General features: G+C 50.2%; 1 protein-coding gene across 3 annotated transcripts in view; it reads left to right on the forward strand.

The window, feature by feature from the left end:
- RIMS3 (regulating synaptic membrane exocytosis 3) overlaps positions 1–18,958 on the forward strand; it is a 58,738-nt gene that overhangs the window by 23,723 nt on the left and 16,057 nt on the right. For all 3 annotated transcript variants that reach the window (XM_065576900.1, XM_042854035.2, XM_008167133.3), the window contains exon 2: positions 10,518–10,785. In XM_065576900.1, coding sequence (XP_065432972.1) covers positions 10,566–10,785 — 220 coding nt within the window. In that variant the 5' untranslated portion in view covers positions 10,518–10,565. The remainder of the gene's footprint in view (positions 1–10,517; positions 10,786–18,958) is intronic.

Consider the following 18,958-nt stretch of genomic DNA (forward strand, 5'->3'; position numbering starts at 1 on the left):
ACAATCCCAGAGGACCACACGCAGGCAGAAAGTCAGTACTTGCTTAGAGCTACCGAATGAAACACCCGCGCTGCTTCCTGCAACAGCTGAGCAGGGCAGAGACAATGAGAAATCTCTCCCCCACGTATTGACCAAGCCTGCATCTGCTGTACACCCCCAAAGGAGAGAGGCAGTATCTCCTTTAGGCATCAGATAGAATGGCTACTTCTGTGTCATTCTAACGAGGTTTGACTTTATTTTTTGACCTTAATATATTTGTTGGCTTGGAATTCACATTTCTAGAGGCCACCATTAGCCCTAGCATCCGGTTGACACAAGGGACAGAGGACACGCAGGTACTTGGAAGCCATGGTGACGAGCAGGTGATAAGAAACTAGGCAGCTGAAGTCAATAGGGGCTCAACTCTTGTGAAAAATCAGGGCCTGGGATTCGAAATTTGGGCACCTGAAAGGAGGCTGGGATTAAATGACTTGCCCAAGGTCATGCAAAGAGTCAGTGGCAAAGCTGGGAGCAGCACCCAGCCCTCCCCCGTGCCTTAACCACAAGCCTCTTCCATGAAGACACGTCTTCTGCCAGCCCTACTGACTTCAGTGTGGTCGCATGGGGCCAACGGAGGGCAGAACTGGGCCTGTGCAGGGACAACTCAATTTGGGTTTGGAGGGCTAAACTCCCAGAATGGATCCTGGAGGTCAACACAACGGATTTGGCTGACATGGATGAGGCCAGAAAAACGCTGTTACCCCTATGGGCCAGGCGTCTGGCCCCTGGATGAGAAACCCATCTACTTTCCTTCCCCCTGCCCCCGTGCTTGAATCTTCAAACCGTCACATAAAGGCCCCTCAGGAAGAGCCTTTTACTACTTGCTGTAAGCGCCATGGGGCAGGAACAGGCTTTGTTCTGTGTCTGACTCTGAACAGCGCCTGGCACAAGGGGTCCTGGGCCATGGCCGAGGCTCCTACGGGCTGTTGCAATCCAAATCATGATGGGAAGGTGGCAACAGGCAGGTGCGGTGAGGGACTGGCAGAAAAAGCGTTAACAGGGAAGCTTCCCCCCCAGCACACCCACTGCATGTGAAATCTCTTCAGCACAGAGCTTGGCGATCCTGTGACACTGAGTCAGTGGCTGGGGGAGAGAGGCAGTTTACGTGACTGTGTTCCTCTGCCTGTGTTTCAGGCACACGACTGGCACCACTTCTTAAGCAAACCCTTTAATCTCCTTCCCGCACCTCCTGGAAGGGCAGCAGGCTGGGGGTGGCAAGTAGCGCCTGAAGGTAAATATTGAAATGCTGCCCTGCTCCGGGAGCGGGCTCTAATTAGTGATATTATGACTAATCGCCCGGCTTGTCTGCGAACCTATTTACATCCCTTTATAATTGATAAATGTGAGAGTTCAGACAGAGCGGCGTGACAGCCCAGCCCCCCCACCCCCAGCTCCCGGTAAGGTCTCATTAGCCCGGCAGGCAGACGCAGGGAGCACCAGCAGGGTCGCCCCCTCCACTGCCACCCACGCACCTACATGAGGAGGAGCCAGGCAGGCCTGGAAGCGTCTTTATTTGCCAGGATGGAGACCTGTGTCCTTGCAGCACCTATGTCACCAAGGAGCCAGGCGGCCGCGAGGGGAGGTGCAAAGGCCCAGAGCCAGGGGGGGATTGAAGCGTTTTGTGTGGGAGCGACAGGCTCAAAGCTTGCAACCCGGATCGGGCCCTGCAGGCGAGGTAGGCCGGGAATGTCCTCCTCCACGGCTTTGAGGCTTACGCTGGGGCTGAGGCGGGAGAGAGGCCTCCGGCCGCCTGCCTGAGGCAGCAGTGCGCACACCCGGAGGCAGAAACTTCGGTACCTAGGGGAACTTTGACAGCGGAAATGTAGGCGCTGAATGAGTTTAGGCACCAGTTGCGTGGAAGCTTTGTGGAGCCCAACGGCACCCAAATCTCGGACTTGGGCACCTAAGTGGATCTGGGCCCAAGTATCTCTCTGAAGCAGCATTTCGGAACAACTGGTCCACAGACCGGCGCCCATCCCTGAGATCTCTCTGACACACCTTAGGAAGGCAGCAAGCTGCTCCCTGGTATTGAAAGGTTGAGAAACGCTGACCTAAAATATTTATCTGGCTCCCATCCCCATAGTATCTGGGCACCTCACCCTCTTCATTGGATTTATCCTCGCCCTATGCTTCTGGAGAAGGGAAGCAATAATATACTAGTACAGATGGGGAAACTGAGGCACAGAACGGCTAAGTGACTTGGCCAAGTCCGTGGCAGAGCTGGGAATTTAACCAAGGTCTCCCCAAGTCCTAGGGTTGTGCCCTAGCCCCTGGACCATCCTGTGTCTACTACAGTAGAACCTACAGGCCCCAAATGAGATTGGGAGCCCACTGGGGTGGGCACAGATGGATCGCAAGAGACTTTCCTGCCCCAAACAGCTCAAACTATACAGGCTGGACAGCTGTGGGGTGAGAGGGGAACTGAGGCACAGAGAAGGGAAGTGATGTGCCTAAGGCCATCCAGCAGATCAGTGGCAGGGCTGGGCCCAGAAATCCTGTCTCTAGTCTGCTGTCCTCGGCCCTGCACTGTGCTGCCACATCTGTCAGCTATAAAACCCACAGGACCATTATCGGGGGTGTAAACTGGTGCCATCAGTTGTCGTTGATGGCTGAGGCAGAGATTTCTAAAGCACTAGGGGATTTGGATGCTCTGTTCCCATTAATTGGAATGGCAAATGGATGTCTAAGTGCTTTCACACCGCTTTGAAAATCTCTGCCCGTGTTGGCTGCAGTTCTCTGAATTCCCTCCAGTTTGTCAGGCTCTTGGTCAACGAGGTGCCCAGGATTCAGCAGGTGCAGCTGTGCCTCTGCCAAACGCAGGGGGCTGGGGAGTTCCCGCTGCTGGGATTTTGCCTTTTCACATGTGCAGCCCGAAGGATTCCCAGCTTGTAATGCTGCAGATCCCGTTGCAAATGAGGCTGTGAAGGGCAGACTCGTTCTCTCACCGCGGACTCTAATGGCCAAGAGAGCTCTGCGCATCTCCCTTCTATTAAATACGGGATTTTACCCCAGATGTGGCATATACTGCACTGCAAACAATGCACTCCCAGATGTGTAACTAGCAGTGAGAAATTATGGGCCAGATCCTCCGCTGGTTTCACTCAATGGAGCCAGGCCAACTGAAGGTTGTGGGCATCATTTTGGCAAACCCACTTGCAATGCTCAGTTATGTAGCAGAGATGGGGAGGGGAGATGGTGCAAAGCAGAACTGTTTACCCAATCGCTGAGCCTGGATAATTTGGAATACATTGGGATAATTTGGCACCTGGATCTTGAGGATGGCGGGGGGGCAGGGTGGTTTGTTTGTTTCTGAGTTTGTCCTGAAAAGTAAATGTCTAATCCGACCACAATCCAGGTCTGCTGCGGGTCTGGTCCATATTATTCACTGACTGGGAGTAATAGCAGGCCCCCAGTGCATAGGAGATAAAGCAATTAGAGGGTGTAAGTTGAAGCAAGATTGTTACTTTAAATTTACACCTTTCCCCACCCCCGGGCACAGAAATTACAACTTAACTCCCTGACGGCTGATTCGCCGTTGCCCTACACCTGGACTCATCATTCACCCCAGCACAAAGCGGGGCTAAGACCCAGGCATGCTGATTTGGTAGCATTTTACCCCCCTTGATGTAATTGCCAACACGAGGTGCAGGGCACTAGTGAATCAGTCCTTGGAGTCCATGATGCCCACTTCCCATCATTCCCAAGCGGTTCGCCACTGCCCCAGCCAAGCCAGGTTATTGTACTGCTCCCTGGCAACAGACAGCGTCAGCTCCTCAAAGGGAAACAAAGAAAGTTGCTGAGAAAATCAAATGCTGGCAGTTGGCATTAAATCGGCTCACCGTGGATGAAACTGCAGCTTAAAAAAAAAAAATACAGCTGCTCCGGGTAGGTCTATGGAACGGGATAGAGAGCGACTGGGTACTGGGGGCACCTGCATCTCTCTGCCCGCCGGCATGCCCAGTCGCTTTCATCCTTTCCCATTTGCGGCTGCTTCTCTTGAAAGAGAAACATTTTTCCAGACGCTGCTTCTCTTTATTATTATAAAGTGGCTTCACTTGGCAGGGAGTTAATAATTTACCTTTCCCTGGAAGATGGATGCGTCCATCCCCTCGGAGTTTAAATATTCATGGGGCAGAAGAGAAATATCCATTAGGATATCTGGCAGCCATTTCATACCTTACTCAAGCCCCACTGCTTTGTGAATGGAAAGCCAGGCTAGGAATGGGGGCTGAAGGCAGCATGGCATTGGGGATAGGATGTTGGGTTGGGAATCAGGAGACCTGGATTTTCTGCCACTGGTCTTTGCTGCATCATTGTGGGCATATCACTGCCCCAATCTGTGCCTCAGTTTCCTTATCTGGAAGATACTGACCCCACCTTTGTAAACCTCCAAGGGAAGATGGATGGTTTAGGGGATTAGTAAACTTAGATAAGGAGCCATTTCAGACTAGATTCATAGGAGTATAAAGCCAGAAGGGGCCACTGTGATCATCTCATCTGCCCTCCTGTATAGCACAGGATTCCCTGGATTAACTCCTGTTTGAACTAAAGCAGATTTTAGAAAAACGTCTGCTCCGGATGTAAAAATGGCCAGGGATTGGGAACCCAACGCAGCTCATGGTAAATTGTCCCAGTAGTTAACTACCCATGTCAAAAATGTGTGCCTAATTTGGCTTCAACTTGCAGCCATTGGATCTGGTTATACCTTTGGCTGCTAGATTGAAGATCTCCCCCCACAAAAAATGTTGGTTCTCCCTAGAAGTACTGGCACACTATGATCCAAGTCGCACCTTAACCTTCTCTTTGATAAACTAAATAGATTGAGCTCCTTGAGTCTCTCACGAGACGGCACGTCTTCCCATCCTGTCATTATTCTCGTGGTTCTTTTTGGGGCTTTCTCCAACTTTTCAACAGCCTTCTTGAAGTAGGGACACCAGCTCTGAACACAGTACCCCAGTAGCAGTTGCACCAGTGCCAAAAAGAGAGGTAATAGAACCTCTCTACTCCTACTTGGTATTCCCGTTTATACACGCAAGGATTGGACTAGCCCTTTCAGGTATAAGGTTACCCCAGGAACTCCTGTTCAGCTGATTATCCACTATGAAGTCTTTTTTCAGAGTCACTGCTTCCCAAGATAGAGTCCCCCATCCTATTGGGGGTGACCAAATTCCACAACCTCCTAATGTGGACAAACCTATTGGAAATGAGATCGCACCACAAAAAACACCCCTTCCCCCGGGCAGGGTTAGCGGAGAGGCCCAGGAAGGAGTGAGCTTTAGAAACAACGAACTCCTCTTTGCCCCTTAGATGCAAATTTTCCAAAATCGGGGGCAGTGTGGGGGCTGGGAAGGGGAGGTAGGTGCCCATGTTGTGTCCGTTCTGGAGAGAACAAGGACATTAGTCTCCAGGGCTGTTTGTGTGGCACCTTTCACCAGTGGGAAAGTGAGTTTGGGGTGAAAAGTCACCTGTGTGCAGAAGGGCCAGAACAAGGCCTACACACTACACAAGTCTATTGTGAGGGCTCAGAGTGGGACAGAACTGGTGCCAGGACCAAGTGCCTAGTCCTCTGCACAGGGAGGAACTTCACCCTTAGGAGAGAAATTAAGAGATGTAGTTTCTGCCAAATGAACTCAAATAATAACTAGCCTGATCTGTCTGCTCCAACTCAAGGGGTAGGTCCCTGGGTGTGAACGGAACAGGTTTGGGCCTGCGCTTGCAACCAAAACGTCACATTCCTAAGTAGCACCACTTTGTGGATTCCTGAGCTCTCACTCGCTCCCTTTTACCACGACTTACAAATATTGTGGTGGGAATCCCCAGGTGGCGCTGTAACACTGTCTTACAAGTTCTTTTTGCTGAGGTGTGAGCACTGCTCAGTCTCGGCAGACATGCTACGTGGTTAGTTTATTGATGGGGGTTTCTCTTTGGAGGAGCAGTTGCAAGCAGCAAGGTGTGAGTTTGCTCTCTGCCTTTATCTGTCTAACTGGAGTTGATTCTTTGGGGCAGAGTTGGTCCCTGGGAACTAGACATTGGTATTGGGCTGAGACTGGTGGACGAGGGAGTTGCCTGCATGCTGTTTGTGACCATCTCTGTCCAAGGACTGGTGCATAGAGGGTGAATAAACAAGTTTCACTACAAATACATCCGGACACACTGATTTCTCCTCTAATGGGAAACTGGGCTGCAAGACTACAGACATCTGAGACCACTCAGAGGGGGGTGACAAGATCTGTACCAGAGTGCAAAGCAAAGCTCCATGCTTAGGGACCCATCCTGACGTCCTTTCTTAGTTTGCTGCAGTATCAACACTGTAGCCCCTAAGTGTTCTCAGCTCAGTGGTAAGTTAGTGATTTTCTAGAAACACCGTGGCTCAGATCCTGATCCTGTTTACAATAGCGTGAGGAAGGGTCACTCTGTGTAAGGCATCATTTCTCCAGTGTAAATAACAGCAGGATTTGGCCTAAAATATGCCGTTCTCCTTGTGTGTGCCTGCACATCTTTGGGATTGCAGCTCCAAAAGTTAATTAAAACGGCAAAGATGTTCACTGCACCTGTGCAAAGACCCATTTAATCAATTACCTCTGTGTAATTAGGTTGTTTCTTTGAAGTCTGGCTGTATGCAACATTTCAAGTTATTAGGATTTGAGCAATTCACAAATCAATGTGTCACAGTAGCATCCTGAAGCCCCAACTGAGATCGAAGCTCCCCTGTGCTAGGCACAGTACACACAGCCCCAAAGAGCTTACAGTCCACGCAGACCAGACGGACAAGGGATGGGAGAAAGGTGCTTTTGAAAGCTTTACCCAATAATTCTGCCTAAATTCCACTTTCAAAAGTGATTTAGGAGCCAAAGTTTTAGTTAGTCTATGGGATTTAGACTCCTAAGTCACTTAGGGCTTTTGAAAATTTTACTTATCTCTGATTTACAGATGGGGAAAACGAGAGCTAAAGAGATTAAATGACTCACCCGTGGTCACGCAAGGAGTCTGTGGCAGAGCCAGCAGTTTAACTCAGGTCTCCTGAGTTCCCGTCTAGTGCCTTAACCACAAAGCCATCCTTCCTGTCTTCGGATAACTAATCCAACCCCCCTCCATCCGCATACACCCCAGTAACAGCTCAGAAATGGCCAGAAGGATTTTCCTCAAACTTTGATAAGATTCGCTTTCGGGCTAAGTTCCAACACGGAAAGTTACAGCTTGGAGAGTAATTTTTAATTCTCAGAAAGCTCTGAGCCGCTGAAACCGGCGGGTCCTATCGCAAACAGCACTGAAACCCTGGGCCCCAATCCTGCAATCGGATCTGCATGGGCTGGCTCCTGAACTCCTGTTATTCCTGTTGACTTCACTGGAACTCTGCAGGATCAGGGCCTCAGTTAAAGCTGTCGTGCACATATACTCATATTATTCACCCCCCCCATGACTTCACCTAGCTCAGAGCCACTGAACACTGTCAGCTGGTTTGAACACTAGGGCTGGCTTAGCTCATCAGCCCAGCGTGGATTAGATTTAACGGTGCCTGGTAAATGGCATTTGTCACAGAAATACTAAAGCATGGAGCGGTACACACAGAGGGGATTTTTAGTAAAGCAAGGTGATTGCATTTTCAAGCAGTAATTGGAGTTTCTTTACGTGGTAGAGGGTTGGGGGTCATTGTATGTGTTTCAGAGTGGTAGTCGTGGTAGTCAGTATCAGCAAAAAGGACAGGAGTCCTTGTGGCACCTTAGAGACAAACACATTTATTTGGGCATAAGCTTCCGTGGGCCAAAACCCACTTCATCGGATGCACCAATGAAGTGGGTTTTAGCCCACGGAAGCTTATGCCCAAATAAATTTGTTTGTCTCTAAGGTGCCACAAGGACTCCTCATTCTTTTTATTTTGTGTGCGTGTTGGTCTGGTCTTGATAATTAAAGCCAGTCTCTGCCATTTCCTACCTCCTTCCTCTCTGACCTTTGGGGGCAAATTTGGAGAATGGTGGTACTTGTGAAAGTGAGGAATTGACTAGAGCCAGCAGTTATCCAGGAAGGTCTCTCCCCAACCCCTCAAACTCCACTGATGTCCTTCAGTCATGACCTGTAGCCCCCTGCTGTTCCAGCTCCCCACCCCAGCTCTGCCAATGCACTTCACGCCTGACCTGTAGCCCATCTGCTATTCCAGCATTGGGCTCCCCCTCGGCCAGGCCCCTCACTCGGCCATGTGGCACCCTTTGCTATTCTAGCCCCAGACCGCTCCCAAGTGTGAATTCCTGCAGTGGTGTGTGTGCTGTGGGCAGCCTTCCGGGGGCTAGACCAAACCAACGGTGCTCGTTTCCCCTGTGATGTAAGGCAATGGAGCGGTGCCCAAGTCTCCAGAGATGAAAGGCTCAGATTTCTATACCACCCTGCCTTAAGATCCTCCCTGATTACTGAATTCTGTCCACCTACGTGGCCCTGAAGAGGGCTCAGAAAGCCAGGTCTGGAACTCGCAGGCTGTGAGATGCGGCCTGCTATAGAGGTGCCCAAAGGAAGCTGGTGCAGCACGGAGGGGTGGCTGTGATCAGTGTGCCCTGGGCAGCAGAGGTTAAGGGAAAAGGAAGTGGTTTCCCCATCAGCTCTCTATGAACAGCACAGCAGCAGCAGGTCCCACCTGCCTTTGCAGGGTCCATTTGTGTTAAGCCAGGAGCACAGACCCAGCTAAGACGTAGGGGTGGGGACTTGTGCACAAGGCTTCACAATACACTTCAGTCAATCATGGCTCCCTGCAAATACAGTTGTCAGACCAGAGCTCCCCCCCTCCCTGAAAGACTCATTAGCAAAACCTTCATGCATCCCACAAATGCCCACACATGAGTTGCTTCCTGTCCTACTGAAATGTAGCCACTTCTGGTGTGGAACAAGGCTACTGTTTTATCAGTGCACAGTAACTATATCATTTTTTTAGGGGGGCGGGGAAGTGTTGCAGACATGAAGCAGGATGCAATTGGGCCAGGACACTGGGTTAACAGCAGAATCTGGAGGGGTTAGCCGGATTACAAGAGGCCACTAGTGATGACTAGTTGTCAGGGCCTTGGTTTTGCTTCTTGCTCAAACGACATGAATATAGAGGCTGCACTGAGGTAAAGTCTCTGAGCCTGGGGATTTCTTGTTTACAGCCTCCCTGAGACTTGGCCGGTGCCCCAGCTTCGTCCCCCTGGGGTGCGGGGGCTCAGCCTGGTAAAATGCCAAGGTGTACTTGGCGCAGGGCTGGCGGTTCTCACTGAAGTGCCGAAAGCGCCTGCGAAAGCCACTTCCCTGTATTGCAGGTTTTCATTCTCCCCTGACAATTTGTCGCAAAGCTGCTGCGGCTAAGTGAGCTTACAGGCACACAGTCCCTCGCCCCCCCCCCTGCTAGCCCTGTGCAGGCTCCTCCAGCCAGTGCCAGGCCTCCCGCCCCACTCCGCACGTCCCTGACACTGAAGGTGATGGGATCAGAACGCCCTGAGCTGGGGAAGGGGGGGGCGGATTCACACTGTGCCCTTAAACCTAAGCCAGAGCGTGTTGGGGGGCAGCTGTAGGGGAAGTTAAGAGGCAAAAAATCCCATCCCACTTCCCCCACCCGCCCAAAATGCTGGGCCAAAGCACAGCCTTGGCTCCGTTTCTTGAGCCTCTGAGCTGGACTAGCAGCTGCAGCCCCAAAGCCGGGGGCAAAGGCAACCGGGGCTCCACCCTTGTGTTTGCTGTGGTTCCTGCTTCCCGCTAGGCCATGCTGGGAGGCCACAAAGCTTCCCTTTGCATGCTACCCACGGGACTCTTGCCTCCCCGGCATGGCTGCTTTGGCAGCCTTGACACGGGCTACATGGGATACTCCAGCCTAGGCCCAACATCACTTGATAATTGGCCTGGGACACTTGGCGTTTGGGAGCCTCTGACTTCCCCAGAGAGGAAGGCTGGTCATGTGGTGAAGGCTCAGACCTGGGTTCAGGTCCCTGCTCTGCCACAGAAGCCCTGCGTGACCATGGGCCAGTCACTTCATCTCTGTGCCTCAGCTTGGCAGCTGTAGGCCAGGGAGAGCAATCCCCGTTCCTGGTCTGTTCAGACAGAGCTCTCTGGGGCAGGGACCGTCTGTCAGAGACGCTACAGCAGCACAGTGGGGCCTGGTCTCAGCTGGAACGCTAAAATAGCGCTGCGGCGATGCCTGCTCCAAGTTATGTGCCATGAAGCCCCCGAAGCGTTTCCTGTGAATGGGGCTGCACCATGTTGGTGTTTTGCACATCCCCGAGATGATGCTCCCACTCCCTTCCGAGCTGTGTCGTGCTGATGTCACTCTCCTGATCCGAGCTGACACCCCTCGGCCAGCGTAACTGATTTTTCTTTGCACAGTCAGGTGTATTTCATCCTAACAGACGGGGTTTGACCCCAGGCTGCAGCCTCCCATCCCCAGTACTCGGGAACAACCCAGCTGCCACGTGAGTGGAGAGCGAATAACAGACTTTCCCCTTTGTCTCCTTTTCCTCTCCCTGCAGCTGACCCCGCCCAGGAGCCCCCCCAAGACGGAGAGCAATTAGCCGACCATGTTTAACGGGGAGACTAGTTCCTCCTCGGCTAAAAATGTGGTCCGCAGCTCCAGCATCAGCGGCGAGATGTACAACGTCGAGAAGAGCAACGGGGGCAACCCGGACTCGGCCAGCATCACCTCCAACAAGAAGAGGCGCTCTAGCCTCGGGGCCAAGATGGTGGCTATCGTGGGGCTGTCCCAGTGGAGCAAGAGCACCCTGCAACTCAACCAGCCCGGTAAGAGCGGGAGGGTTGTGCTCGCTTCGGGAGATCCCTCACTTCCTGCTCAGCTCCCTGTTTTTCCTTGGCAGCAGCTCTGCACTGGGCACAGTCCCATCGCTCATGCCCAGCTCGGGATCAGCTGCTGGCGCAGGGCACGCAAACTAGGCTGTCGTTACGGCTAGCACCTGCTCAAGCCACCTGCCCTTCTCTCCCTCTGCCAGAATGGTGCCCAACTGCTACGTGTTTAATGAGGGGAAATCCTGCTCTGTTCCATCCCCTCTGACCTCGGTCACTATCCATGGGGGCAATGGAGGAGGGATGCTGGAGAATGGACTCAAAACGCACCATTTTCTCTTGGTCACCACTGAGGCTTTCGCACCTGTCCTTGCAAAGGGCTGAGACACGCGTGGTGGGAACTGAGGGTTCTGGGGACATTCTAGGTCCAGCGTCTTAGAGCCTGATCCAAACCCCATTGAAGCGAATGGAAATCTGTCCATGTATGTCAGCGTGTTTTGGATCAGGCCCCCCGTCCCTTCTGCTCCAATCCCATCGCATGAGACTGGGGGTAAAATTTTCAAAGAGAGTGTCCAAGGGGAAGATGTCCCTGGTTACAGAAGGAGGTGGGGCACCAAACTCCCATTGATTTTCAGTAGCACTGAGGTGTCTAACTGCCTTTTGTGCCTTTGAAAAGCCTTCCCCAAAGTGATTTAGGAGCCTACATTACATTGACTTTCAGAGAAATTTAGGTTCCTGAACGCCTAAGTCACTTTTGAAAATGGGACCTATGGTCCCGATCCTCCAAGGTATTTAGGCACCCAACTCCTATGGAGAACAATGTAGGTGCCTAAGTATCTTTGAAAATCAGACCGTTCGGCTCTTTTGAAAGTTTGATACCCCCCTCTCGCCCTCAGCACCATCATTAGTAGTCCCACCTCCTTGGTCTGTTGCAAGTGAGCTTGAAATGAAAGGTAAGAGGAATGAGTTGGATGGAAGAAGCTAGGGGCATTTCCCCAAAACCCTTCCAGAACCTACACTGGGAAAGAAATGAAATGAAACTTCTCACTTGCATTAAAGATTGTGATAAATCAGCCCAAATGGCCTCTCCTTCCAGCAGTGGGACAGTGAATGGAGACTACATACAGATCACTGGTTTTTAAAACCACATGGTAACGTAGACAGATCCAGTGTTGGGAAAGTCTGGAACTCTGACCTTTCTTGGTATTAAAACCAAGCTGGGGATTGTTGGAGGCTTAGAGTTATGGTTACACACAAAAGTTGTACCGCTTTAACTATCTCGGTATAGCTGACGCAGTAGCTCTCCGCAGTGTGAATATAGTTGCGCTGGCAGAGAGGCGCCTTCTACTGGTATAGGCTATTCCCCTAAATGTACCAGTATAAGGCATCTTTATAACAGCACAATTGCATCCATGCTAGTCATGGCATTGATCTAACTATTTTGGTAAAGGGCTGGGGAAGGTGCAGACCAGGTTATGTTGTCTAAATGGGATCAGGGCTCCAATGTTCTAGGCTAGTGGCTCTCAACCTTTCCAGGCTACTGTACCCCTTTCAGGAGTCTGATTTGTTTTGTGTACCCCCAAGTTTCACCTCACTTAAAAACGACTTGCTTACAAAATCAGCCATAAAAATACAAAAGTGTCACAGCGCTCTATTACTGAAACATTTCTAATTTTTACTGTATAATTATAAAATAAATCAATTGGAATATAAATATGATACTTACATTTCAGTATATGGTATATAGAGCAGTATAAACAAGTTATTGCTGTATGAAATTTTAGTTTGTACTGACTCCCCTAGTGCTTTTTATGTAGCCTGTTGTAAAACTAGGCAAATATCTAGACGAGTTGATGTAGCCCATGGAAGAGCTATGTACCCCCGGTTGAGAACCACTGTTCTAGGCTCGGTACGGACAGAGTAAAGGACAACTCCTAGTCCAACGAGCACTATTCATGTTAGCTCTGAAGAGTTTTGTGCCCCATAATTAAGGCTGCATTTCTGTTGAAAGCTGACTTTTCTCCAAAGTGCTTTAAAATCCCTGTGCAGAGGCAAATGGCCTATGAAATTGCTACGGCGCATTAGGAGCTGGGTAGAGTTTATGCTGCAAATTGGAATCCCTTGACCAAATGCCTCAGATAAATTTTGGGCCAAATCCGGAGAGTTTTGCCCTCTGAGGGTGTAGAATTCACTTTGCCAGCATAAGTCCTGAGTAAATTGCTCAGGATCTGGTTCTCTGTATCTAGTTGCAGTTGTTTCTCCAGGAAACCTTAATATAAGAAGTGCCAGTGGGAGGACGATGCTAATTCAGAGAAAGAACTAGTCAAATATTCTGGCTATGGGAAGTTTTAAGTACTTGAAATAGAGCTTTAAAAAAAGCTGGAGAGCCCATTTTAGCCCAGGCATTTTCTCTGAGTTATTGCTTTTTAATTTTGGTTCTCGTTGGCATTTCATGGTTCAGTAGCGTGTGTTATCTAGGGAGAAGGAGTTAATTTAGAGCCGGCAAGCCTTGCACATCTGAGATGTTTCTGAAGGGTTATAATTATCCCAGAAAGCTAAGCAAAGAACATCCAAAAAACAAAACTGGGCAAAACTCTACCCAGAGACAACAGAATCCATACCTTCTAGGGTCCCCTAGGACTGAGGGAGAGACAGTCTAATCCATGCAACAGAACAAATGGTCTGGAAGCAATTGACTCTAAAGGCAGCCCCCATTCCCAAAATAAATAGGGTTGGGACCAATTTTTCACTGATGTCCTAAACGGCAAAATTTGTCAGTGCATCTGTGCTGCACCCGTAGAACAAAGAGCCAGCACACAGCATCAGCACCACTTAAACCCCCGCCCCTGCAGGAGCAAGATGGGAGAATTCACAGGGGGGCCCAAGAGTTGCCCCAGGAGCACTGCAGTTTTCAGCACCATGGACAAGACTCAGAGACACACAAGGCTCAGCAAGTTAGGCAGGCGGAGGGGCTTGCAGGCTTTACTATAGAGAGCTTCCGGGAGGGCTGCTGGAATCTAGGTCCAGATCCTTACAAGTATTTAGGCTTATGGAGCCAGGTCTTGCTCCCTAGGAAGAGTGCATGTAGGGTTGGGTTGGTGGGGTCCATGTGCAGAGGGGGTCACCAGTGGGAGGCTAATCATAGAATATCAGGGTTGGAAGGGACCTCAGGAGGTATCTAGTCCAACCCCCTGCTCAAAGCAGGGCCAATCCCCAACTAAATCATCCCAGCCAGGGCTTTGTCAAGCCTGACCTTAAAAACCTCTAAGGAAGGAGATTCCACCACCTCCCTAAGTAACCCGTTCCAGTGCTTCACCACCCTCCTAGTGAAAAAGTTTTTCTTAATATCCAACCTAAACCTCCCCCACTGCAACTTGAGGCCATTGCTCCTTGTTCTGTCATCTGGTACCACTAAGAACAGCCAAGCTCCATCCTCTTTGGAACCCCCTTTCAGGTAGTTGAAAGCAGCTATCAAATCCCCCCTCACCCTTCTCTCCTGCAGACTAAACAATCCCAGTTCCCTCAGCCTCTCCTCGTAAGTCATGTGCTCCACCCCCCCTAATCATTTTTGTTGCCCTCTGCTGGACTCTTTCCAATTTTTCCACATCCTTCTTGTAGTGTGGGGCCCAAAACTGGACACAGTACTCCAGATGAGGCCTCACCAATGCAGAATAAGGGGAATGATCACGTCCCTCGATCTGCTGGCAATGCCCCTACTTATACAGCCCAAAATGCCGTTGGCCTTCTTGGCAACAAGGGCACACTGGCTAACAACCAACCTAGGCAGCAGGATCATACTGTGGAGGTGATTTGGGTTGGCAACTAGCCTATTTGTCCTGGTGTGTGTGCCTGTCTTTCCCAAGCATGCACACAATCTCTGTGGGGCAATAGATCTCTCTACCTGCCTGGCAGACCCCACTCCCTTCCCCACCCCTACAATCTCTTGCTTCTATCCCCTCCAGCAGGGAAATCTCTTCACCGAGAACCTGGCCTGAAATTCCTTTACAAGAAAACCTAAAAGTCACAGGATTGACTGTGATTAACAGGAGCTCCGTTGTCGTGGTTTTCTCCCCTAACATCCAGGGAGCTGTCTATTAGAAACCAACACTGTTTGGGCTCAGTCCAGCACCCACATCAGAAAACCACACCACACCTGGCACTATCTTGAGTCCCCTGATTAGTAGCTTCAGAGGAGCCAAGGGCCATGGAGAATGGCCTGACCTCCTGGGCAGGGGCACACTGAAGGCTGTGGAGTCGTTTCACTCCTGCTGCCTGTGCTTTACCTGCTCTGGGCCGGAGAGAAGACATCACTATCCAAGGGTGTTGATTCAGCACCTTTCACCAGCACTACAAGTTCTCTACACCACACCCTGCTGCTAGTGTTTTTCCTTTAAGCCCCAAGGGTGCAACAAATTGGAGGGAGGAGGGCCGTGGATGCCTTTACTGGCATCCTAATAGTATAACCGGCTTTGTCGATAATAAAAAGCTTTAATCTTTCTGAGCACTTCACAACTCTTAATGTACGTATCCTCACAGCACCTCTGTGCAGTAGGGCAAGGCCATTATCTGAGAGACTGAGTAACTTGGCCAAGGTTATTTACAGGGAGTCTGTGTCAGAGTGTGGACGTGAACCCAGATCTCCCAAATCCTAGGCTAGTTCTCTAACCATTGGGCCATCCTCCCTCTGCTTATTTGATAGGGCTAATCTCAAATCTAGTAATGAGGCCGGGGAAAATAGGCTTGGTGGGATGCACACAGCTGGAGAACCTGTGTTCTGCACTGATCGCTGTCTCAGAAATGCTATGGCAGAAAAAGGACAATTCAGGTTGGGCATCATGAATGGGCAAGACTTGCCTAGGAAGAGGCTGGAAAAAAAAAACTGGGGCTGTTTATGGTTGAGAGAGGAAACAAACCTATTGAATCCTTTCCTCCTCTGCTGAGATCACCAAGAAAGGGAGCCACTGGAGTTTTGCAACAGGAAGACTTGGAGCTAGATTGAGATCCTAGCAACTCATTTCAGATGAGTGGGAGAGTGATAGCAACAACTTTTACTCTCCCAGCCTGGGCTGGGTTTGATCTTGTAACCTTAGTGAGAAAGAGTTCTCTCTCATTAGTAATTCCCCAGGTCAGCCAGGCGCCTAAACCAACCCCCTGACCACAGGGGTTTGAGAGTCCAAATCTCAACTCCAGTTTTGAATATGGGCAGTATGGGTAGCCCAAGTCCCTTCTGATGAACCACGGAGCTGTAATTGGGGGATTTCTCTTCCCCTATTTACTGGGGGAAATTCTCTGGGCTGGGTGATGCAGAGTGGCCGACCATGATCATAAATGATCCCTGAGAGCCGTAAAAAAAATAAATCTATGAAACTTTAGCACAGAACCCACGCTGCGGCCTTTTAGTCAATTTTGTCTGTTTCTTAGCCTAATTCTGCTTAAAAACTGCTTAGATTAAAACAAAATGAAATAGCCCCTCAAAGCATAAAGATGAGTTCCTGCATCCCATTGCTCATAGTGGCTAGCACTCGCTCGTGGGTGCATTCCCACGGGAATCAAGGGCGCTGTGTGTCTGTACTAACCCATGTGAGTAAGGGGGCAAACCCTGGCCCTAAATTAGTTGAACAAATGTGATCCACTCCAGGCAACAGCCATGGTGCATCTCCAAACACACACTAGACAGAAATCAAGTTGTTGGGAATGGCAGTTCCTGGCTGCCTTTCTCCTCCATTCTATTCCTTGCCATCCATCCCACTGCCTGCCTCCTCCTGCCATCGCGTTCTGACCCCTTCTGACACTTGGCTCTAGCCAGGATGTAATTGGATGGAGAAAGGGAGATTTAGTTGATCAATTAGTGTCACATCCCTGAGTATATATGGTGCCATTACTGTATCACAGGCACCAAGCCTCCGCTATGCTTCAAGGGAGATAATTATGGGTAATGAAATTTACCAATCCGTGCTGGAAATATTTCAAATGTCAGAATGGCAACAGGTGGACTGGGAAAGAGATTGTCCTCCTGCATTTGTTTGCTCATAGGAGCTCTAACTAATTAAATGGAACCCCCATAATCTCCAAATCCTCTTCCGCAGCTTTACCCATCCCACTGCCTCCTCCCCAATGAATTTCAGGGCTGTCAGGGAGCAGGGGGTTCATACCACAAACATAAAACCAAGGCCAATGATTCTGAACCGGCCTGCTTACAATCTAGCAGGCTGCAATTCAGCTGGCTCTAAGTTACTTCTGCCCAGCTCTGCCTGATCTGGGAGCAAAGCCTTTCAAATAAAGAAAACTTGAAACAAAAACCTTCATAACAAAGGGTCCTTTTCTTCCCCGGGGACCTTGGCAGGGCTGCAGCTTTCCAGGGTTCCTCCATGGCTTGAGACCAAATTGGTCTGGACTCTATCTCCAGTCTCCTGGCTCAGAAGAGATTAGCCAGCAACTCTCTCCCCCACCATAAGGGGAACTGGCAGATTATATACCGCTCTGCTTCCCAGAACTTGCCCTGATTGGCTGAGAGAGAGAGAGAAAGAAGCCTTGCCCCACCCCACACTAAAAGGCTCATAGACCTGGGCCCTAAAAGGAACAGTGGCCTCATTTTTTCCCCCAGACGCCAACTGTTATCCCTGGATCATTTCCTCTCTCCCAGCATCTGCCTCTGTTGTTCCTTTGGCCTCTGCTTGCCCCAGAATTCCTGAAACATGGTAACCTGGCCCCGAGACTTCCCCATGTTGCCTTAAAAGGCAAGCATACCCCATTACTCAATGCCCTACTCATTTTAGGTAGGAACCCCTAGCTTCCTATTGTTGTCCGTGGGATTTGTGGGAGATCGGCACCTCTGAAAGTCAGTTCTCTTTTATTTAGGAGCCTACATCTGGAGTTAGGAGCCTAACATTGGGTACCCAAGTTAAAATAGAAGGTTGGCCTCACTTCATATTACAGCTAGTCCGTAGAGAGTGAGTATTTCCAGAGACAACTTTTTAAATGAAAGATTTCCCCTGTTTTTCCAGTTTTGTTCATAGAAATTTTCCATCTTTTGAATAGAAAAACTGAATTTTGGGGGTCAAAAATCAGAATATTTCAACAGAAAATATTTTTTTTCCCACGAAGAATTCATCCCATCTCCCCATACATATAAAAAAAGCCCTTTTAAAATGGAGAGAAAAATGTTTGGTCTTTCTTAGATGTATAGCTTGGGGACATTTTTCAACTCAGACACATGGGGCCTGGTTCCTCACAAAGGCCCCGGCCGGAGGGCGTTTATTCAGAAAGGAAGGATGGGCTAGTGGTTCAAGTGTTGGACTGGAATGAGTGTCAGTTGCTTATTCTGCCAGACTTCCTGTGGAACCCTAGACAAGTCTGTTGGACTCCGTTCCCAATCAGTGATTGGAGAATAGCACTGTCGTACCCCATGGGTGTGGTGAGCCTCAATCCCTTAGGGAGAGTGAGGTGCTCATATACTATGATAAGGGGGCTGGAGAAAGCGTAGAGAGCAATTTATCAAAGCTGCCCAGACAAAAAAAAAGGAACCAAAAGCCCCAGGTACAGGCTGAGTTCATCCCCAACCAAAGGGACTTGTCAAATCCAGTTCTGCCTCAGCTTGCAGGAGAGAGATGGCCAGGAAACCCCATCTGTCTTTGTCCAGCTGAGGGGAGGCCCCCTCTGTTAGGATAGCAGGACCCAGCTGCTCTTCCAGGCTTCCCTCCGGGTATTATTTGTATTTCAGTCATGCCTAGAAGCCTCCCTCAAGATCAGGGCCCCCGTTGTGCGGCTGGGGAGGAGGTGAAGAACTCGGGTCTCCCGACGTCCAGGCTAGTGCCCCATCCACTAGGGCAAGCCAGGAGAAGCTGCTGTGCTTTTTTAATCTCAGCCGGAGGCCTCTCCTTTCATACCCTGCAGGATTTGGGGTGTGCAGTCGGGCCCCGTGGGGGGCTGGCCCCCTGTGAGCTGTTTTCTCCCCCCTGGACAGTGGCTGGCACTTTCCCAGTGAGTGGGTGATGCAGATTGTTTGTGGGCAGGTGGTATGTGGACCTAGGCCCACGTTTATTGTCTAGTCAAGGGAGCTGACTCATGAATTATCGGCATACAGGCACTGCCATATCAGATCAGCCCAGTGTCTCATCTACTTTCCTGCTTCTGACATCGGCCAATGCCTTGCGCTTTAGAGGAAAACAAAAGA

This window comes from Chrysemys picta, chromosome 23 (assembly GCF_011386835.1).
Source record: "Chrysemys picta bellii isolate R12L10 chromosome 23, ASM1138683v2, whole genome shotgun sequence".
NCBI classification, from domain to species: Eukaryota; Metazoa; Chordata; order Testudines; family Emydidae; genus Chrysemys; species Chrysemys picta.